The sequence below is a fragment of the Cnephaeus nilssonii genome (genome assembly GCF_951640355.1).
Source record: "Cnephaeus nilssonii genome assembly, chromosome: 8".
In the NCBI taxonomy this organism is placed as follows: domain Eukaryota; kingdom Metazoa; phylum Chordata; class Mammalia; order Chiroptera; family Vespertilionidae; genus Cnephaeus; species Cnephaeus nilssonii.
Window position 1 is genome coordinate 87,607,771 of NC_137079.1, and position 21,749 is coordinate 87,629,519.

A 21,749-nucleotide genomic window follows, 5' to 3' on the forward strand; every position below is an offset into this window, starting at 1 on the left:
CGAGGAGGGAGGGCCTGGGACACATAAAATAAAACGCTCAGGGCACAAATCTACAACGTCAAGTACTTCTCAGATTTTCCAGGGACCACTTGCTACCGCCTACCCTCACCTTTCTCATAATCACAGTTCCACCTCTTGATGTCTTCCTGTGTTTGATAACAAGCTGTTGTCCAGTGGTCGTTGATGCCGATTGAACGTCAATAGGAATCTCCAATTAGAGGTGTGTTGAAGGAAACTTTATGCAATGCAAATAGCTGTGCTGTGGAACAGGTCAATAGCATTAAAGCTCAGTTATGAAGTGGCAAGGTGTTTCAGCTCCAGCTGAAAACAAAAACAAACACCCAGTCTTCAGTCTTCCGTGGAAAGGGAACGTGCACTCTCAGCCAGAGGGAAGCTGACTTACATAGACAGAAGTCCCTGCCGCAGGTCCCTGATTGCACAGTTTGATTATCCCCAAAAAGCAATGTCTTGATTGGTCAGTGAAAATGCTAATGGGATATAGGTACAGAGCACTGATTGGATGGGGAAAGTCTTAGTCCTATTGGTCGAAATACAATTCCAGGAACTCCTTTATAAGGGCTGGTTCTGGTGGTGGGAACACAGTGTAGGAAGGCAGTTCAGTGCAGGCTTCCCCGGAAGAAGCCCCTGTTTGGAAATGGCTGCTAGGCTCTGCTTTTAAATTTAAGCCCAGTTGGCCACCAGGAGCCCTTCCCTGTAGGTATCTTCTTTTTCAAGGTCCACAAAGCAGAACATCCCAATGGTGGTCCTGGCACCAGCCAATCTCTGATGTGAACAACTAGCTGGACCCCCAGCTCCCACCCCTTTCACTTTGGTGATTCTCTAAGACCTCGACCATAACAGATAGAGCAGAGTAGGTTTCCATTTTAAAAAAATGTATTTTTATTGATTTCAGACAGGAAAGGAGAGATAAAAACATCAATGAGGAGAGAGAATCATTGATTGGCTGCCTCCTGCACACCCCACACTGGGGATGGAGCCCGCAACACCCCAGACATGTGCCCTGATTGGGAATCCAACCTCGGCCTCCCGGTTCATAGGTCCTGATGTTCAACCGCTGAGCCTCCCCTCCTCTTGCCCGTCCCCCGCCCGCCCCCCCCCCCCCCCCCCCAACCCTCCCATGGCAGGTTTCCATTTCTATAACCTCTCTGATCCCAGGTCTCAAGCCTGAGCTCGGCTCACGACGCAGGCTCTACGCAACCTGCGACTTCAAACCAAGACACCCTCAGGCAACCTTCCTTTGTTAAAACCAACCAAGGCAGCCACATACCGAAGAGCCACAAGCCGGCCTCAAAGGGGTTATGGCTTCGTGCTTCCGACCCACCCGGCCGGCACCGGAGGGGCAGCCCCGCGCCCCGGTGTCCCCGCCTTGCTCTGACGTCACAGAGGCGCCCGAAGTGGCAGTCGGCGTTACGTCATCCGGCTGCTGCGAGCTGGCGTCTGCGGCGCCGCGCCGGGGCGGAGGAGGAGGCGGAGGTGGAGTATGTGGCGCCGAGATCATGCCTAACCGCGAGCGGTCTCCCGGGCTGCGGCGGCCGCTGGGCTGAGAGAAGCGGGGCAGATGCAAAACCTGGAGATCACGGGGCCCGGGCGGTCAGTCAGCACCCAGACTGACAGCATGACCGGTGAGTGGCGGCCCCGCGCCACCGCCGCGGCGTTTCGCTCTGCCCCGCGTTTCCGTGGCCGGTCCGCTCCGGGTCCCCGGCCCTCCTCCCGCTGCAGTGCCGCCCCTGGGTGTCTCCGGCCCTCGTAGGCGGCCCCTGCTTGGGTCGGCGGGCTCCCCGGCCTGGCTGCGTCTGCCTCGGAAGTCATGCACTCACCTCCCTCCCTCCGTTACTGTTCCCCCCTGTACCCAGCACTGGGACCTCCGGGAATGACGCGCCTGAAAATTCCCAAGCCGTGCTTTTGACTTGATTTCCAAATTAAACACATGTCACACTTTCCTATATTTCAACTGCTTTACCCTCAAAGATCATCGCATGTTCGGTACCAGGTTGTAACCACTGCCCTTGCTGCAACACCACAGTCCAAAGAAAAGCTTGCTGCACGATGGCATTAGATGCTAGGACTTTTCATAACTTCCTTTGGATCGTTCCCATAGCTAGCACCCCCGCCCCCAGCTGTGTGCGGGCTGGAGAAAGAGGCTCCAAGTTTGGAAAGTGCTGGGGGAGGTCACCTCAAGTGAGATGGTGGCCTGTTTCCTGCTAAGAAACCACGTTGATTCTCTTGTCCTCTTATTTTTCCTTTCCTCCTGCTAAAGCAGTTGAGAGAAAGCGTCAGGCACCCAAGTGGCATTGAGCTTAGTTCATACTTTCATCAGCAACATTTTAAAGTGCCTGCCCTCTCTTTTGTAGGTCAAATACCAAGGCTTTCTAAAGTCAACCTTTTCACCCTGCTCAGTCTCTGGATGGAGCTCTTCCCAGCAGTCGAAGGCCAAAGACAAAAATCTCAGGTATATTTTTTTACTTAGATAATTCCAACCATTTAGAAAAGCTATGATCTCAAATTTGATATGCTCCAGTTTCTGTCGCACTTAAAAACAAACTAAAAAAACCTTACAATTTGCAAAATATCTTTATGATTTAGTGTGACATTTGTAACTTGTAGCTCTAACAGCTCATCTTTCCAATCTAAAAATAGAACAATTACTGTTTCTGACTATGCCATGCTTAACAGGTATGTTGATTTGGCCAGTTATTGTCTATACCACATAATTCATCACTCAATTGTATACTGTTCCCATTTCATCTGGGTAGTTCCCCTCTCCCACCAAACTAAATTACTTGAAGATAGAGACCATGCCTTATTTTACGTGGCATAACCCTTAGCATCTACTATTGTAAAAGGTAATTGAAGAATGCTATTGTCCCGTTTAAGTAGTCTCTTATTTTGGATCTCCAAAGAGATGATCAAAACAGGTTAGAAATATATTGTAAGAATCCTAATATATAAAAACCCAGGATCTGGCGACCCAGCACTGATTGCCACCGCTGTCAGCATGGTGACCCAGCACTGACTGGCCAGGGGGCTGCGGATCAGGCCCTGAGAGAGGCCTGGAGAGAGAAGCAAGGTCTGATCCGCAGCCTCCATGGCAGCTGTTGATCAGCCCTTGCCTCTCTCTTTCTCTCCAGGCCTCTGAGGGGGCTGCTGATCAGCCCCGCCTCTCTGACCAGGCCTGGAGATAGGCCCAGAGATGCTGACTGGCATAGAAACCAACCAATCAGAACCAAATCTAGGTGAACTGTGAGGAGCCAATGGCCGCTTAGGAGGCGGAGCTTTTGACGCTGACTGGCATAGAAACAAACCAATCAGAACCTGATCTGGGTGAACTGCAAAGGCAGAACTTAAGGTGGGGGCTGAGGAGGGGTTTTAAGGGCAATAGCTGTTTGGTGTAAGGATGTGAGAAAGTGGTTCAATTTTTAATGACCGGTTTGGCAGTATAGTGCATATGGCTGGCTATCAGTCCAGATATACGTATTATGTATTTTTGTCTGCCAAGAGCATCACCTCCTCCTGAAAAAGCCCCCCCCCCCCCATTTAAGCAATCTTATCCTATATACTCTATCTATACTAATAAAAGGGTAATATACTAATCAGACCGGGTCGACCGGCCATCTTCTGGATGTTCGACTTCCTTCTGGACAAAGCCGTGGTGGTGGGGGCCGAGGCAGAGGCAGTTAGGGGCGATCAGGCCAGCAGGGGAGGGCAGTTGGGGGCGAGCAGGCAGGCAGAGAGGTTAGGGGCAATCAGGCAGGCAGGCAGGCAGAGGGGTAGGGGCCATCAGGCAGAGGCAGTTAGGGGCAATCAGGCAGGCAGGCAGGTGAGCGGTTAGGAGCCAGCGGTCCCAGATTGCGAGAGGGATGTCTGACTGCTGGTTTAGGCCTGATCTGGCAGTTGGACATCCCCGCAGGGGTCCCCAATTGGAGAGGGTGCAGACTGGGCTGAGAGGAAACCCTCTCTCCCCCCGTGCACAAATTTCATGCACCGGGCCACTAGTCTATACAGTATATATAAAAGCCTAAGTGACCGGTCTCTATGACATGCACTGACCACCAGGGGACAGATGCTCAAAGCAGGAGCTGCTCCCTGCTGGTCAGTGTGCTCCCACAGCCAACCTCCTGCAGCCGACCAACCTCCTGCGGTCCCTCCCCCTGGCCAATCGGGCACCCCCCTACCTCCTTACCCCCCTGATTGGCTCCGATTGCCAGCCAGGCTGAGGAATCCCACCTGTGCACAAATTCGTGCACTGGGCCTCTAGTAATCATATAAGCCAATGTGTTAGAAGTATATACAGCCTCCATCTTTTCTTTCTCCTACCCCGAGTATGGCAGAGTGCTATGTTCTCATCAATTTCCTCTATGTATGGAGTTGTATGGTTCTCACCTTTTTGGTTTGGTAGGTTTGGAAGTTTAGAATGTTGTCATTAATTTTTAAGGAGCCACAGTCATTATGGAAATAGTATAGGTCAAGTTAAGTATTCAAAACATTTCTGGAAACAGAGGAAAAGCGGGGAGATTACAATTTCTCACAGTTCTAACCACATTAGTTTTAACATTTTGGTGCTTTCCTTCAACCTTTTCTTAAGCATAAGGTTTATCCTCCCCTCTTATAAAATTATTATTGTGTTCTGCACATGCTTATTGAAGTTTCTGACTTGCCAATAATTCTGCTAAAGGTTGCTTCAGGTTTTCCACAGAAAGACTTGCAAATCCTTAAATTCCCGCAGTACTCTTATGAGATCATTCATACCCATCTTCATTTTCTTTTGAAAAAAATTTTTTACTTATTTCAGAGAAGAAGGGAGAGGGAGAGAGATATAAACATCAATGATGAGGGAGTATCGTTGATCGGCTGACTCCTGCCCCCACTTGGGAAAAAGCCCACAACTCAGGCATGTACCCTGACCAGGAATTGAACTGTGACCTCTTGATTCATAGGTTGACACTCAACCACTGAGCCACACTGGTCGGGCTTTTTTGATGTCTTTTTTACTGTGGATGAAGTTGTATATTTGGCACTGGAGATACAGAAAGAATAGAACATAGTCCTTACTTTCTAATAGGGACAAATACTAGTGATTTAAACAGTTAGGGTACAATTAGATGGTGGAGTCAAGTACAAACTGCCAGCAGACATGCTACCAAGACTGAAGAGGGGGGCGGGCTCTAAATAGGGAAGTGAGGGAAGGATTCACAGGGCCGGTTGCATTTGTACTGAGACATGAAGAGTAAGTAGGGTGTTACTGTTCATACATGCAGACCTAATGAAAACCTGAGACTGAAAATCTACCTCTGGAAGTGGAGAGCAGGAAAAGACTGAAGAAAGAGGCTGGTTAGTCCAGTCTGGTAACTAGTAGAGTTTATTAAGGGAAACATACATGTCTTGGGCAACTGCACTACAAAATTAGTCCCCTGGCTACTTTACTTGGCAGGTGCCAGAGAATTATATGAGGTAAAGGGGTGATAGTCATGGGTACAAGTAGGTGAATGCTACCAGGTATGGAAATTACATGTTTGGTCAGGACAACAACCTGTTCCAGGAACCAGCACATAGCAGAAGGCAGGGGAGGGATACTTACGTCAAAATGAACATGAGTTCCCATCAGGCAGTCTCTAAGGGGGATTTCAGAACCCCTGTTCTGGCCTAGGTCCAGCTTGCAGGACAGACAGCAGACATGTCATGGATTAGTCTCTCTTCTACATTTGCCAAGCCAAGAGACTCGAAATGGACAAGCTTGGAGGAGTGAGAATTGGTGGTTCACATGTCAGAAGGTGAAGTGGGTGGAGTTCTTATCAGCGTTGGGGTTCTTGGATTCCCCAAGCTAGAAATCAAAAGGAAATTTCCAGACAGATTATATGAAACTTATCCTTAAGGACCAGGGGACAACACAAAGGAAAGGAAGGTCCTCTGAACTGACTGGGGTTTGGTGTGGGGGAGCTCTGCTTGGCTCCTTTTGTAAGCTGGGGACAAAGCAGGCTTGTGTAAAAAGGTGGGCTTTTTGAAAAAGGTAGGCTTTTGGAATTTTCCATTTTAGGGCTTAGGTGACTTCCTTTTCCAGCTGTGTTCCTGGTAACTATGTCCATGCCTGCCCTCTGTGGGTGAGATGGTATTCTGCTCTTTACCACCACCCTAGGGAAGTCGTATAGTGGTCAAACCTTGATCAGCTGTGCATGCAGGTCAGTAGTTTAAGCAGGTAGTAAGAAGGGAGATAAAATCAGCTACCTCTGCATTTTTGGGAAGCGAGTGGAGGAGTGGTGACATTTTTGGGGTCAGCTCATCCCAAGTTTTTTTCTGACTAACTGATCTTGGCTTCCTGGGCACCTGGTATTCTCCAGTCCCAGCCCAAGTCCCTATGCTGTCTCGGAGGGAAGATACTGAAGATGAGCTTGGAAAGGTATATGGGAATCGCATCATAAAAAACCATTTGTATACCTTGCAAGGAAGTTCAGATTTTATCCTATAAATACTGGCATTGAATTGAAGAATTTTAACAGGGGGAATTTACTATTTTTAAAAGTAATGTTTTTTTATTGATTATAGAGAGAGAGGAGTGGGAGAGGGAGAGAGAGAGAGAAACATCAATGAGAGAGAAACATCAACATCCATCAGCTGCCTCCTGCATGCCCCCTGCTGGGGATCAAGCCTACAAACCCGGGCATGTGCCCTGAATGAGAATCGAACCAGTGACCTCCTGGTGCATGGGTCAGTGCTCAACCACTGAGCCACACCAACTGGGTGGGAATTTACTATTTTTAAATTAAGACTTTATTGTCAGAGAACACTATTAGGTTCACAGCAAAATTGAGGGGAAAGTACATAGATTTTCCATACACTCCTGCACATGGGTAGCCTCCCCCATTATCCACATCCCCCCAACATTTGTTACAGTTGATGAACTAACATTGACACATCATGATTACTCAAACTCTATAGTTTACATTAAGGTTCACTCTTGGTGTTGTATATTCTATGGGCTTGGACACATATATAATGACATTGATCCATCAATATGGTATCATACAGAGTATTTTCATTGGCCTACAAATTCTCTATGCTCCACTTATTTATTCCTCTCCAACCCATTGCCCCTGATGTTTTTTGTTACTGTCTCCATAGTTGTGTCTTCCTCAGAATATCATATAGTTGTGAATCACACCATATGTAGTCTTTTCAGACATGCTTCTTTCACTTAGCACAGTGATTTTCAACTGGTGTGCTGCAATATCTGACTATTCAGTCAAGGGCACTGACCTCTTTTGCCTTAGGTTGTCAAATTAAAAAATGACAACAGCCCTGGCCAGTGTGGCTCAGTTTAATGTTGTCTCATACATCAAAATGTCGCTGGTTCGATTCCCAGTCAGGGTGCATGCACAGGTTGTGGGGCTTTATCCCTGGTGGGCATGCAGGAGGCAGCTTATCGATGTTTCTTTCTCTCATCGATGTTTCTCTCCCTTCCCCTTCCTTTCTCTCTCAAATCAATAAAAACATATTTTAAAAAATGACAACAGCCAACACAATAATTGCTGTTTGGTGTGACTGAATAAAAATTATACCTTTTTTTTGTCAGATCTGCAAAAAAGATAGTATATTTTTTGGTGTGCTGCAGAATTTTAGTAATTAGTTTATGTGTGCCATGAGACAAAAGTTGTTGAAAATTGCTGACTTAGCAATTTGTATTTTAGATTTCTTCATGTCCTTTAATGACTTCATAGCTCATTTCTTTTTAGCACTGAATAAGATTCCGTTGTCTGGATGTACCACAGTTTATTTATCCATTCTCCTACTGAAGGATATCTTGGTTACTTCCAGGTTATGGCAATTATGAATGAAGCTGCTATAAACTTCTGTGTACAGATTTTGTGTGGACATAAGTTTTCATGTTCTTAGGGTAAATACCAAGAAGCATGATTGCTGGATTGTATGGGAAGAGTATGTATAGTTTTGTAAGGAACCGCCAAACTGTCTTCCAAAGTGGCTGTACATCCTCCTCAGCATTTGGTGTCAGTGTTCTGGATTTTGGCCATTCTAATAGGCATGTACTAGCAGTGGTATCTTACGGTTGTTTTCTTTTGCATTTCCCTGATGATATATGATGTGGTGGATCCTTTCACTTGCTATCTGTATCTCTTATTTGGTGAGATATCTGTTAAGGTCTTTGGCCTATATTTTAGTCAGGTTGTTTGTTTTGTTGTTGAGTTTAAAGAGTTGTTCATATATTTGGATAATAATTTTTCATCAGATGTGTCTATTACAAATATTTTCTCCCAGTCTATGGCTTGTCTTCTCATTCTCTTGATATTGTCTTTTGTAGTACAATTTATAATTTTAATGAAGTCCAAGTTATCATTGATTTTTTTCATGGATCATGCCTTTGGTGTTGTATCTAAAAAGTCATGGTCATAACCAAGGTCATCTAGGTTTTCTGCTATGTTATCTTCTCAAGTTTTATAGTTTTGCGTTTTACATTTAGGTCTATGATCCATTTTGAGTTAACTTTTGTGAAGGGTGTAAGGTCTGTGTGGATACAGGGAATTTACTTTTTATGATAAAATATCTCTTGGAATAGTTTCCTAATTCCTATGTGAAATGTTTTATAAATAGTAAAACATTATTAATAATGTTATGCATTTTGATTCCCTGTTTGTCAACCACTCCCCCAGCCTCCACCTTGACTCTACATATCATTAATGGCTTTGAGAAAGCTCTTTATTTTCTTCATGGGTTTAAAGTCCTTTATTCTTTTTACTTCTTGATAGCTTATTATTATTTTGTGTAAGTAGAAGATTTTCAGTCAGGCTGTTAGTTCTTGGGTTTTTATTTATTTATTTATATATTTTTTGCAAATAAAATTTGTTTTTAACAGATTATAAACAAATGTTTAAGAATTTAAGACTTTTAAAAATGCATATAAAAAGCTGGGTTTGTTAGTGTGAAGGAGGTAGAAACTTTCTTCTGCCCTTCTACATTCTTTCAGCTGTTCTCATCAAATAGACATGAGACAGGTTAATAAGAGAAGATGACCAAATCTAATTACATATATATGAGAACCCCACATACATGAGAGTTTTAGGAAAATGAGGTATATATGATATTCTCAGCGAAGGATGCCATAAGGCACCTTGGGTCTTCAGAGGGGAGGAAGGTCATTCTTAGGATGATAAGAGATGTTCAGTAAATAGAAGTTTGCCCTGCCTATGGATTGGTCATATAAATTATTTCTGGTGATAACTTGAGTATGGACAAAGCCCCTATTTTAAATTCTTTAAGAGTGAGGTAAAAGTTTCTCGTGGGAGTCTCGATTGCTTTCATCTCAGAATAATTTATGTGCCAAAGTGGCACATCTTGGGGAGGTATGTTCTGAATCTCTTTATTAGAGATTGAGTACTAATTTTGATTTCTAAAAATTTTTTATTGATTGATTTTAGAGAGAGAGAGGGAGAGAAAGAGTGTGTGTGAGAGAGAAACATCGATTTTGTTGTTGTTCACTTATTCATAGACTCACTGGTTTCCTCTTGTATGTGCCCTGACCCAGGATAGAACCTACAACCTTGGCATATGGGGGCAACGCTCTAACCAACTGAACTACCCAGCCAGAGCGAGTACTTATTTTGAAGAAGCTTTTTTAAATATCAAGATTAGATCTCATTTTAATTTTTTATATATATTAGTATACTACATATGTATGTGTATATATCAGTATGTTATTATCATTTTAATGATTGCATAACAGTCCACTGTATCAATGTACCATGTCTGTTCCCTTATTACTAGACGTTTAAATTGTAATTTTTATTAGCCTTAGTGTGTTACTAACTAATAAACACTGCTAAATACAGTAGTCACCCTTTATCCATGGTTTTGCTGTGTGTAGTTTCAATTACCCATAGTCAGCCCAAGCTCAAAAATATTAAATGGAAAATTCCAGAAGAAAACAATTTATACTAGTAAATTGCTCAGGAATGGAGAGGGAGAGAGAGATAGAAACATTAATGATGAGAGAGAATCCTTGATTGGCTACCTTTAAATTGCATGCTGTTATGAGTAGTGTGATAAAACCTCATGCCATCCTGCTCTATCCTGCCTTGGATGTGAATCCAAGCTACGTGTTACCTGCCTGTTAGCCACTTAGCCATCTCAGTTATTAGATCGACTATCACAGTAGTTCAGTGCTTGTGTTCAAATAACCCTTATTTTACTTAATGCCATATTCACATAATTTTTATTATAGTATATAGTTATAATTTTTCTATTTTATTATTGTCATTAATCTCTTATTTTGCCTAACTTATAAAGTTTATCATAGGTATGTATGTTTAGGAAAAAGCATAATAGATACCGGGTTCGGTACTATCTGTGGATTCAGGCATCCACTGGGGATCTTGGAACATATCCCCTGTTGATAAAAGGTGAACTACAGTATAGCTGATATCGAGATTTTCTAGGTTGTCAAATATCTATACTATATGGGGATACTCCTTGGGGATTTTCAGTGAGGTATATATCAAGTATGAAAACTAATAATTTTTAAGAATCCAGTCCAGCCCTGGCCAGTGGCTCAGTCGTTGTCCTGAACACCTGAAGGTTGTGGGTTCGATCCTTGGTCAGGGCATGTATGGGAGGCAACCGATGGATGTTTCTCTCTCTCAAATCAATAAAAAACATATCCTTGGGTGAGGATTAAAAAAAAAAAAAAAGGAAGAATCCAGTCTAAAACTAGATAAATGAATGGGAGAGAAAGTTTTGTTTATGAGACTTCTGGGGGGTGGGGAGGGGAAGACACAAAAGTTTGGAATAGAAATCAAGCACTGTGGAAAATGGCTGTCATTTGAAAATAATTATCTCTCCTTTTGATTCATAGTTTTTCATTTTAGTTAAGTTAGAGTATTTAAGTTACCTGATTATTACTTTAGTGTAAGAATTAGAATAACTGCATTGTTCTCATTTTTCTCTCTGCATAATTCATATTGTCCCTTTCTCCCATCTCTTCCCATTTTGTCTTCTGCCATCCTGTTTTCATTATTAATGGTCTTACTGTACTTTTCCAGAACAGAATCAGTGTAGCATAATGATTAAGAGAATGGATTTGGGGCACAGATCCTGGGTTATCTATTTATTAGCTGTGTGACTATGTTCAAGTTATTTAATCTCTCTCAGTCACAATTTTTTCATTTGTAAAATGGGAGCAATAGTAGCTACTTTGTAAAGTTGTGAGGATTAAATGAGATGATATAGGGCTTGGTATGTGGTACACACGCAGCAAATGTTAGGTACTTTTATTATTATCACTCGTATAATCATCACTACTACTACCATCCACACCCCCCACATTTCACTACCAATATCATCACTTCCGCTTTCTGTCCTGTGTGAACACAAACCCCATTCCCAGCTCATGGCTTTTCTTGTAAACTTCTTAGATGCCATTCCTTTTCTAGCACCCATCATTTGTTTCATAGACTAAGATGTTAATGTTTACCAAGCTTGCCATTCCAACTTTCAAACTTTCTCCAATTTATTACACATATCCCCTACTTTGGGGCTCACAGAATTCTGCTTTATCACACTGGCTTAATTATCTATTCACTTCATAGTCAGTACCTGTATTCATAAATCATAAGCTCTGTAAGGGCTGCGCTCTGAGCAGCTAGGTCTGTGGCTGACACATAGCAAGGGTTCAATAAATATTTGTTGAATTGATTTATAAATAAAGGAGTTTGGTCCCTGGCTCAAAACTTTCTTTTTTTTAAAATATATTTTTATTGATTTCAAAAAGGAATGGAGAGGGAGAGAGAGATAGAAACATTAATGATGAGAGAGAATCCTTGATTGGCTACCTCCTTCACGTCCCACACGGGGGAATAAACCTGCAACCAGGCATATGCCATGACCGGGAATGGAACAGTGACCTCCTGGTTCATAGGTCGGCACTCAACCACTGAGCTACACTGGCCAGGCCTCTAAACTTTCTACTATCTTACTTTTAGAGGAGACTTATGGACATCTCTGCATTAGTGTCCTGTTGCTGCTGTAACAAATTACCACAGAGTTGGTGGCTTAAAACAACACACATTTATTATCTTAAATTTCTGGGGGTCAGAAGTCGGAAATGAGTCTCTCTGGGCTAAAATCAAAATGTTGGCAGGCTGCATTCCTTCAGAAGCTCTGGAAGAATCCGTTTCCTTGCCTTTTTCAGCTTTAGAGACTGCCACATGCCTTGGATCATGGACCCTTTCCTCCATTTTCAAAACCAGTAGTGGCCAGGTTAAGTCTTATATTGTACCACTCTGACACTGATTCTCCTGCTTCTCTCTCACTGCTAAGGACCCTTGTTATTACCCACATAATCCCACCCACATAATCCAGGATAATCTCCTTATCTCAATGTCAGATTAATTAGCAGCCTTGATTCCATCTGCAACCTTGCCATGGTAACTTAAAAGCTACAGGCTCAGGGATTGGGACAGGAAGGCCTGTGGGTGATCATTATTCCACCTACTATAATCCACATCTAATGCTTTTGTTATGTAGTTTCTTCCCAAATCCAGTTAATTTTCCACTATTCCCCTTCAGTCCTGCTTAGCCATGGCCATACTCTGGACTTTTCCATTGCTCAAAACTGTCCCAACTCTAAAATTTTAAACTACAGAATTTTATTTTCTGACTACAATTTCCCGTCCTTCAATATTTTGGAAAAGTATGCAGGGGCCAGAATAAAAAGGCCTAGTTTATTAGGTTAAGTAGTCTGAACATGAACCTGAACAAAGCAGGAAGTCAATGCAGAGTTTCACCCATTAAAAAAAAAAAAAAAGAATGTTCCAAAGCCAAGGAAACTGGCTTTTAAATAGAACATATAGAATTAATCATACATCTTATGTACTAACCCCCCCTTTAATCTGCTTTTAATTAGGAAAAGGAAGAGGGAAAGCGTGGACACTTAGGAGATAATGAAGAGATGACCAGAGTATCTACTGACAAAAAACAGGTGAATTTTTATGATTTCTAAACAAGACACACACATATCTATCTATCTATCTATCTATCTATCTATCTATCTATCTATCCACATATCTATCTATCTATCTATCTATCTATCCACACACACACACACACACACATATATATATATATATATATATATATATATATATATATTCATAATCAAGCAAAAGGAATGGTCTAAAGTAGAATAAAACTTCCTCTTATACTCAAATTCCCTATTCCCACTTCCAAAGGAGTTTCTTGTATACTCTTCTAAAAATGTTTTGTGTATTTACAGGATTATACATGTCTATTTTGTAAAAAACAAAACCAAAAAACATTTTCTATAGTATGCTCCTACATCTTCCTTTTTTAAAAAAATTTCCACCTTTAACTTATATTAGTTCATGTTTTGAGACGCTTCCATGGTTCTTTCAAATTCCAACATCTTGCTGGTTTAAAGAATTCAAGGCCCAAACTGCTCTTTACCTCGGTTATTTCTAGGAGTTGCATTTGTAACAAGCAACCTTGAGGGTTGAGGTAATGTCTCCCTCTTGGTACAAGAGTGTGTGTTTGCTTGCTGTCTGGATAAAGCAATAGAATTTCCAAGCTCAGTGTTCCTTTCCTATAACATAATCTACTTTATGTCCAGGAATCTATCTAGGCTGTTCTGCCTGACCCACATGGGATTTGTGGGCAGGGGAAACCATCACAAACATGATGCTCATGCTGCTTGCTTAGCTATGAATGATATAATCTTTTGTCTGACTTTCATGTCTCTGCCAGTATCCATGAAACAGTAGCAGGCTAACTTACTGGCTTCCAGGTGGGGTCAAATCAGAGCCCTGACCTGACAAGATGAACCTGTTCCTTTTAACATTGCATAGTTTTTCCTTGTTATTTAATCTTTTGCATTTTCCAGAGAGATCCTGATTCATCGGATATGGAGTGGGGGAAAAAAGTATATTTTTTAAAAACTTACCTTGATGATTCTGATGTACATTCCTGGGATTTTCTAAAATTCCCAACAAAGTATAGAAATAATTTGTCTCAGAATATTTAGATGTATTTTATTATAAGAAAAGCAAAGGTAAAAAGTAGTGACTCACCATTTTTAAGTTCATATACAAAACAGACTGCCCTCTTTTGTCTATGTGTTAATATAAAACGCTGTGACTAGGGCTAATAGATGACTTGCCAAGATGTCAGCGAGATGAAGTAAAATCAGGTGGCAGAATAGTGATTCACTCAAAAGATTTAGTCTTCTGGGAGTTTCTGCGAGTTGTAGTAAGTGAAAGTGCCAAAATGGAATGCAACGTAGCCTTTTATTTGCTTTAAGTTTGGGATGGAAAAAAATCTTTGTCTCAAACTTGATATTTGGCCTTAGCTAGAAACAGAATGAAAAAAAAATATTTTTTTTCCCTGAGGTAAAAAGACAAAAAAGTGATAAATAGAGGATTCCAAGATGGCAGTGGATTAAGTGGAAGCTACACTGACATTCTCCAGGACCAAACTGGAATTACAACTAAAGTATAGAAAAAATCATTCTGAATAACCAACTGAAGCCTAGCTGAAGAGAACCCTTATCACCAAAGATGTAAAGAGGAGGCCACATCGAGACTGGTAGGAATTGTGGAGGTGCGAGAGGGCTGGCTGGGCTCCCGCAGGCAGCAGTTGAGTTCGGGAGGGATATCTCAGCTGTGGGGAGTTCCCCCTGAGAAGTTTGGGGTCTAAACCCCCAACCAGGCTCCCCAGCCCAGAGGACCAGAACTGGGAAAGGTGCCCACATAGCATCTGTCTGTGAAAAGCCATGGGGCTTCTGTCTACCAGGGAGAGATGGCTGGAAAAGCAGGCACCCTCTTAAAGGGCCAATGCACAAATTTTATGTGCAGCCACTTACCTTGGACTTCAGCAGAGGGAGGACAGTCGACAGGAGCTGTGTGAGGAGAATTTGGGGTTGGTGGCTCAGGGTACAGAGTTGAAAGGACAGCCGCCTGGATCCCTGTGCTGAGTCATTCCCCCATACTGCAGAGGCCATCTTTCTCATGCAGAACTTGACTACCCAGGCAGTTCTAGCCTGGGGGAAGCAATTGCCCCACCCATTGGAAACCCTCACCATACCCTGTGGTCTGCAACGTGAGGTTCACTAAGTGACTGAGACTAACAATCAACCTGCAGGCAGGGGCAGACCTCTGGGTGCTTTGAATCTGTGCTGGATCTGCTTTGGGACCTGGGGCTAGCAAAAGTAGACCTTAGTGTGCATCTTGGTCCTTTCCAAATGCACCCAGCCCCAGCAGAGGGAATCACAAGTTGTAGATCACTGATAGCTTCAAATAGGGTACTCAGGGCTAGTCACAAACAGTGTCTGACATTGGCCTGTACCAGAGACACTTTGATGAAGAGGTCCAAAACCAATAAACCCAGTGGTCAGCTTCAGACAACATAGCAGGATCTAAAAAGCTTCATAAGCAGCATATCAACAGGGAGATATTGGCAGGCTCCAAACACTGCTGAGGTGAATTCTGCTTCATGTGATAAGCACCTGCACAGCAGTCTGTGTGCTGTGTTGGGAATTGAGCCTCACTCTCAGCCAGCCTGAGGGTTGAGCCCACAATGAATGAGACAATAGCAATCAAGATTCAAGTACAACAGGAGAGCCCACACAAGGGACATTAGAGCACCCAGGTCTGGTGATCGGGGAGACTTCACTACTGGTTTATACAGATCACCTACTGCATAAGGCCACCCTACCAAGACTGGGAGTCATAGCAGATTAACCTAGTACAGAGAAACAAAATGGGGAGACAAAGAAACAATCCCCAAATGAAAGAACAAGAGAATTCTCCAGAAGAACTAAGTGAAATGGATATAAGCAGTCTATCAGCTATAGAGTTCAGAGTAATGATTATAAGGATGCTCAACAGCATAAACAAAATATAGAAATTATGAAAAGCAACCAGTCAGAAATGAAGAATGACATAGTAGAAATGAAGAATACACCAGAGAGGATTAAAAATGGTGGTGTCATAAGTGGAAGCTACACTGACATTCGTCCAGGACCAAACTGTTAATACAACTAAAATAGAGAAAAACCACCCTGAAAAATAAACTGAAGACCAGCTGGAGAGAACCCTGATAACCAAGGACAGAAAGTGGAGACTGCATAGAGACTGGCAGGAAGTGCAGAGATGCAAAAGGGCTGGACGGGCTCCCACAGGCAGTAGCTAAAGGTCCGGAGGGATATCTCAGCTGTGGGAAGTTCCCACTGAGAATTCTAAGGTCTAAAACCCAAACTGGACTCCCCAGCCCAGAGGCCAGAACTGAGAAAGTGCCCACAGAACATCTGGCTGTGAAAAGCAGCAGGGTTGCTCTCTGGTAGCCAGAGATGGCTGGAAATGCAGGCACCCTGTGAAAGTGCCAGTGCACAAAATTTCATGTGCAGCCGTTCACATTGTGCTGACTGAGGGAGGGCAGAGTGGACTGGACCTCTGTGAGGAGAGTCCACGGTTGCGGGCTCTAGGGTTGGAGCTCGGAAGGCAGCCACTCCACTCGCCTGTGCTGAGTCATTCCCTCACACTGCAGAGGACATCTTTCTCCACAGATCTTTGCTACGTAGGCGGTTTATTCCTGGGGGAAGGCAGTTGCCCTACCCCGTTGAAGAAATTTTCATAGTAACTATGAAAAAAGACCAGTCATATATGATGACAGCACTAATAACACATTGGCATAGAAACCTACACATAAAGCCTATATGTTCATGTTGACCAATGTCACTGCAATCAACTTAATAAATAAAATGAAAAAGAAAAAGAACACATTGGAAGGAATACACAGCAGATTAGGGGAAGCCAAGGATTGGATCAGTGAATTGGATGACAGGGTAGAAAAAAATCACTCAGAGAATCAAAAAGAAAAATACAATTAAATAACAGGAGGACAGCCCTAGCTGGTTTGGCTCAGTGGATAGAGCATTGGCCTGCAGACTGAAGGGTCCTGGGTTTGATTCCAGTCAAAGACACATGCCTGGGTTGCGGGTTTGATCCCAGTAGCGGGTGTGCAGGAGGTAGCTGATCAATGATTCTCTCTTATCATTGATGTTTCTATCTCTCTCCCTCTCCCTCTCTGAAAGCAATAAAAATATAAAAACAAAAAAACAGGAGGACAACTTAAGGGAGCTATGGGATAACATGAAATGTAACAATATTTGCATAATAGGAGGCCAGAAGGAGAAGAAAGTGAGCAAGGAATGGAGAAAGTCTTTGAAGAAATAATGGTAGAAAACTTCCCTAACCTGGTGAAGGAAAAAGTCACACAAGTTTAGGAAGTATAGAGAGTCTCAAGCAAAAAGAACCTAAAGAGACCCAGGCCCTAAAGAGACACATCATAATTAAAATGCAAAAAATTAAAGACAAAAAGAATCTTAAAGGCAGCAAGAGAAAATCAATTTGTTACCTTCAAATAAACTCCCATAAGGCTGTCAGCTGGTTTCTCAACAGAAACTCTATAGGCCAGAAAGGAATAGCTGAAGTATTCAAGATAATGAAAAGCAAGGATCTGAAACCAAGAGTACTCTATGCAGCAAGTCTATCATTCAAAATAGATGGTGAAATAAAAAGCTTCCCAGATAAAAAAAAAAAAAAGGTTAAAGTAGTTTATTACCACCAAACCAACATTAAATGAAATGTTAAAGGGACTGCTGTAATGATAAGAAGAAATGTATATATAGAGAAATATAGGTGTATATAATAAAAATGGCAATAAATACCTAGCCATAATAACCTTAAATGTAAATGGATTAAATGTTCCAATCAAAAGACATAGGGTAGCAGAATGGATAAGAAAATATGACCCATACATATGCTGTCTACAAGAGGCCCACATCAGAACAAAAGACTCACTCAGGATGAAAGTGAAGGGATAGAAAAAAATTTCCCATGCCAATAGAAATGGAAAAAAAGGGGGTGAGTGGTAGCAATACTTATATCTGACAAAATAGATTTTAAAGTGAAGGCCATAACAAGAGACAAGGAAGGTCATTACCTAATACTAAAGGGATCAATCCAACAACAAGATATAACCCTTGTAAATGTACATGCACCCCAATATAGGAGAATCTAAATATATAAATAAAGTCTTGGAGAACTTTAACAGAGAGATCAACAGGACTACAGTCATAATAGGGGCCTTCAACACCCCACTGGCTTCACTGGATAGACCTTCCTGACAAATCAACAAGGAAATAGTGACTCTAAATAGCATACTAGATCAGATGGATTTAATTGACATTTACAGAACATTTTACCCCAAAGCTGCAGAATTCATCTCAAGTGCGCATGGGACATTCTCAAAAATAGACCACAGACTAGTCTCTACAATTTCAAAAAGATTGAACTCATATGAAGCATTTTCTTGGACCACAATGGCATGAAACTTGAAATAAACTACAATAAAAAAAAACTCAAAAATTTTCAAACACATGGAGTCTAAATAGCATGTTATTAAACAATGAATGGGTTACCACTGAGATCAAAGAAGAAAATCAAAATTTCCTGGGAGAAAATGAAAATGAACACATAGCCCAACTGGTGTGGCTCAGTGGTCAACCTATGAACCAGGAAGTCAGGGTTCGATTCCCGGTCAGGTCACATACCTGGGGTTGCGGGCTTGATCCCCAGTAGGGGGCATGCAGGAGGCAGCCGATTAATGATTCTCTGTGATCATTGATGTTTCTATCTCTCTTTCCTACTTCCTTCCTCTCTGAAATCAATACAAATATATTAAAAAAAAGAAAAAGAAAATGAACACACAAAAACCCCAAATCTATGGGACACAGCAAAAGCAGCCCTGAGAAGAAAGTTCATAGCACTATGGGCCCACCTCAAGGAACAAGAAAAATCTCTACTCTCTAATAAACTATCTAACCCTACAACTAAATGAATTAAGAACAAGAAGAAAAGCCCCAAGTAAGTAGAAGGAATGATATAATGAAGATCATAGGGGAATTAAATGACATAGAGACTTAAAAAAAAAATACAAAAGATCAATGAAACCAAGAGCTGGTTCTTGGAAATGATAAACAAGATTGACCCACTAGCCAGACTCATCAAGAAACAGAGAGAGGACCCAAATAAATAAAATCAGAAACGAAAGATGTGAAGTAACAACTGATACCACAGAAATTCAACGATTTGTAAGAAAATATTACCAATAACTGTATGCCAACGAATTGGACAACCTGGGCAAAATGGACAAATCCTTAGAAACGTACTATCTTCCAAAACTCAGTCAGGAAGAATAAGAAAATCTTTATAGACCAAGAACAACTAATGAAATTGAAGCAGAAATAAAAAGACAAACTCCCAGCAAACAAATGTCCTGGACTGGAGGGCTTCACAAGGGAGTTTTACCAAAGATTCAAAACAGAACTAACACTTATCCCCCTCAAACTATTCCAAAAAATTCAAGAGGAGGAAAAAATCCCAAGCTCTTTTTAGGAGGCCAGCATTATCCTAATTCCAAAACCAGATAAAGACGTCTACAAAGAAAGAAAATTTCAGGCTAATATTCCTGATGAATATACATAAGAAATCCTCAACAAAATATTAGCAAATGTAATCCAACAATATATTAAAAAGATTATCCACTATGACCAAGTGGGATTATCCAAGGGGGTCAAGGCTGGTATAATATTCACAAATCAATAAATGTGACATATCACATCTATATATATAAAAGGCTGATATGCAAAGTGTCCCCTCGGGAGTTCGACCGGGAGACTAGGAGTTCAATTGCTCGCTGTGACATGTGCTGACCACCAGGGGGCAGCGCTGAACGAAGGAAGTCCCCAGCCAGCATCCAGAAGGACTAAAATTTCCATACCTCCAAGGGAATCTGTAGATTCAATGCAATCCCTATTAAAATACCAATACATATTTCACAGAACCAGAACAAATACTCCAAAAATTTATATGGAACCAAAAAAGACCCTGACTAGCCACAGCAATCTTGAGAAAGAAGAACAAAGTAGGAGGGATCACAATACTAGATATCAAATTAAACTACAAAGTCATTGTAATCAAAACAACCTGGTACTGGCACAAGAACAGGCATATAGATCAATAGAACAACAGAGAACCCAGAAATTAACCCAAGCCATTACTCTCAATTAATATTTGACAAAGGAGCCCGGCCAGTGTGGCTCAGTGATTGATCTTCAACCCATGAACCAGGAGGTCACTGTTTGATTCCCGGTCAGGGCACATGCCTGAGTTATGGGCTCGATCCTCAAATAGAGGGCATGCCGGAGGCAGCCAATCTATGATTCTCTCTCATCTTCAATGTTTTTATCTCTCTCCCTATCCCTTCCTCTCTGAAGTCAATAAAAACATATTTTAAAAAATTGGACAAAGAAGGCAAGAGCATACAATGGAATAAAGACAGTCTCTTCAATAAATGATGTTGGCCAAGAGACAAATGAAAAATGCTGTCACTGATCATCAGAGAGATGAAAATTAAAAGGACAATGAGGTATCACCTTACCCCTGTCAAAATGGCTACCATCAACAAATCAACAAATGACAAGTGCTGGCAAGGATGTGGAGAAAAGAGAATCTTAGTACACCGCTGGTGGGAATGCAGACTGGTGCATCCACTATAGAAAACAGTATGCAGTTTCCTAAAAAAATTAAATATGGAACTTCCATTTGACCCAGTGATCCCACTTCTAGGAATATATCCTAAGAAACCCAAAACACCAGTTATAAAGAATGTATGCTCCCCTATGTTCATAGCAGCACAATTTACAATAGCTAAGATCTGGAAACAGCCCAACTGCCCATTAGTAGATGAATGGATAAAAAAGCTGAGGTACATGTATGCCATGGAATACTATGCAGCAGTAAAAAAGAATAATCTGTTGCTCTTTGAGACAGCATGGAGGGACCTGGATAGTATGATGCTAAGTGAAATAAGTCGGAGAAAGACAAGTATCACATGATCTCACTCATATGTGGAATTTAATTAACAAAATAAACTGATGAATGGAGTGGTTCCAGAGACATGGAAGCATGGAACAGAGTGCAGAAATTCGGAGAGAAGGCAGAGGAGGGTGGGTGGGTGGGAGGTAACCAACCAAAGACCTTGTATACATATATGCATAACCCATGGACACAGACAGTGGGATGGTGAGGGCCTGGGGTCGATGGGAGGGGAGGGGGAAATATGTAATACTTTCAACAATAAAGATTTTTCAAAAATAATAAAAATAAATGGTGTTGGCAAAATTGGACAGGTATATGCAAAAAAACTAGACCACCAACTTACATCATACACAAGAATAAACTCAAAATGGATAAAAGACTTAAATGTAACTCGTGAAATATTAAAAATTCCAAGAAGAAACTATAGGCAGCAAAATCCCAGGCAAGGGAAAGAAAGGGGGGGAAAATGGGACTACATCAAAATAAAAAGCTTCTGCACAACAAAAGAAACCATCAGCACAATGAAATGGGATCCCATTCTATGGGAGGACATAATTGCCAATGATACATCTGATAAGCGGTTGATTTCCAAAATATATAAAGAACTAACTCAACTTAAGAAAAGGAAGACAGACAATCCAATTATAAAATGGGGAGAGGACCTGAATAGATACTTCTCCAAAGAGAATATTCAGATGGCCAAGAGACATAGGAAAAAATGCTCACAGGCACTAATTATCATAGAGATGCAAATTAACACTACAATGACATATC

At 41.7% G+C, this 21,749-nt stretch overlaps 1 protein-coding gene across 6 annotated transcripts in view; it reads left to right on the forward strand.

Annotated features, from left to right (window-relative positions):
* Positions 1-1,460: 1,460 nt before the first annotated feature.
* Positions 1,461-21,749, forward strand: part of CDADC1 (cytidine and dCMP deaminase domain containing 1) — an 86,814-nt gene continuing 66,525 nt past the window's right edge. For 3 of the 6 annotated variants that reach the window (XM_079779620.1, XM_079779615.1, XM_079779619.1), the window contains exons 1-3: positions 1,461-1,643; positions 2,373-2,470; positions 12,926-13,000. In XM_079779620.1, the coding sequence (XP_079635746.1) occupies positions 1,580-1,643; positions 2,373-2,470; positions 12,926-13,000 (237 nt within the window). In that variant the 5' untranslated portion in view covers positions 1,461-1,579. Of the gene's footprint in view, positions 1,644-2,372; positions 2,471-12,925; positions 13,001-14,460; positions 14,620-21,749 lie in introns of those variants that run through there. The other 3 variants (XM_079779616.1, XM_079779618.1, XM_079779617.1) reach the window with 3 other exon arrangements.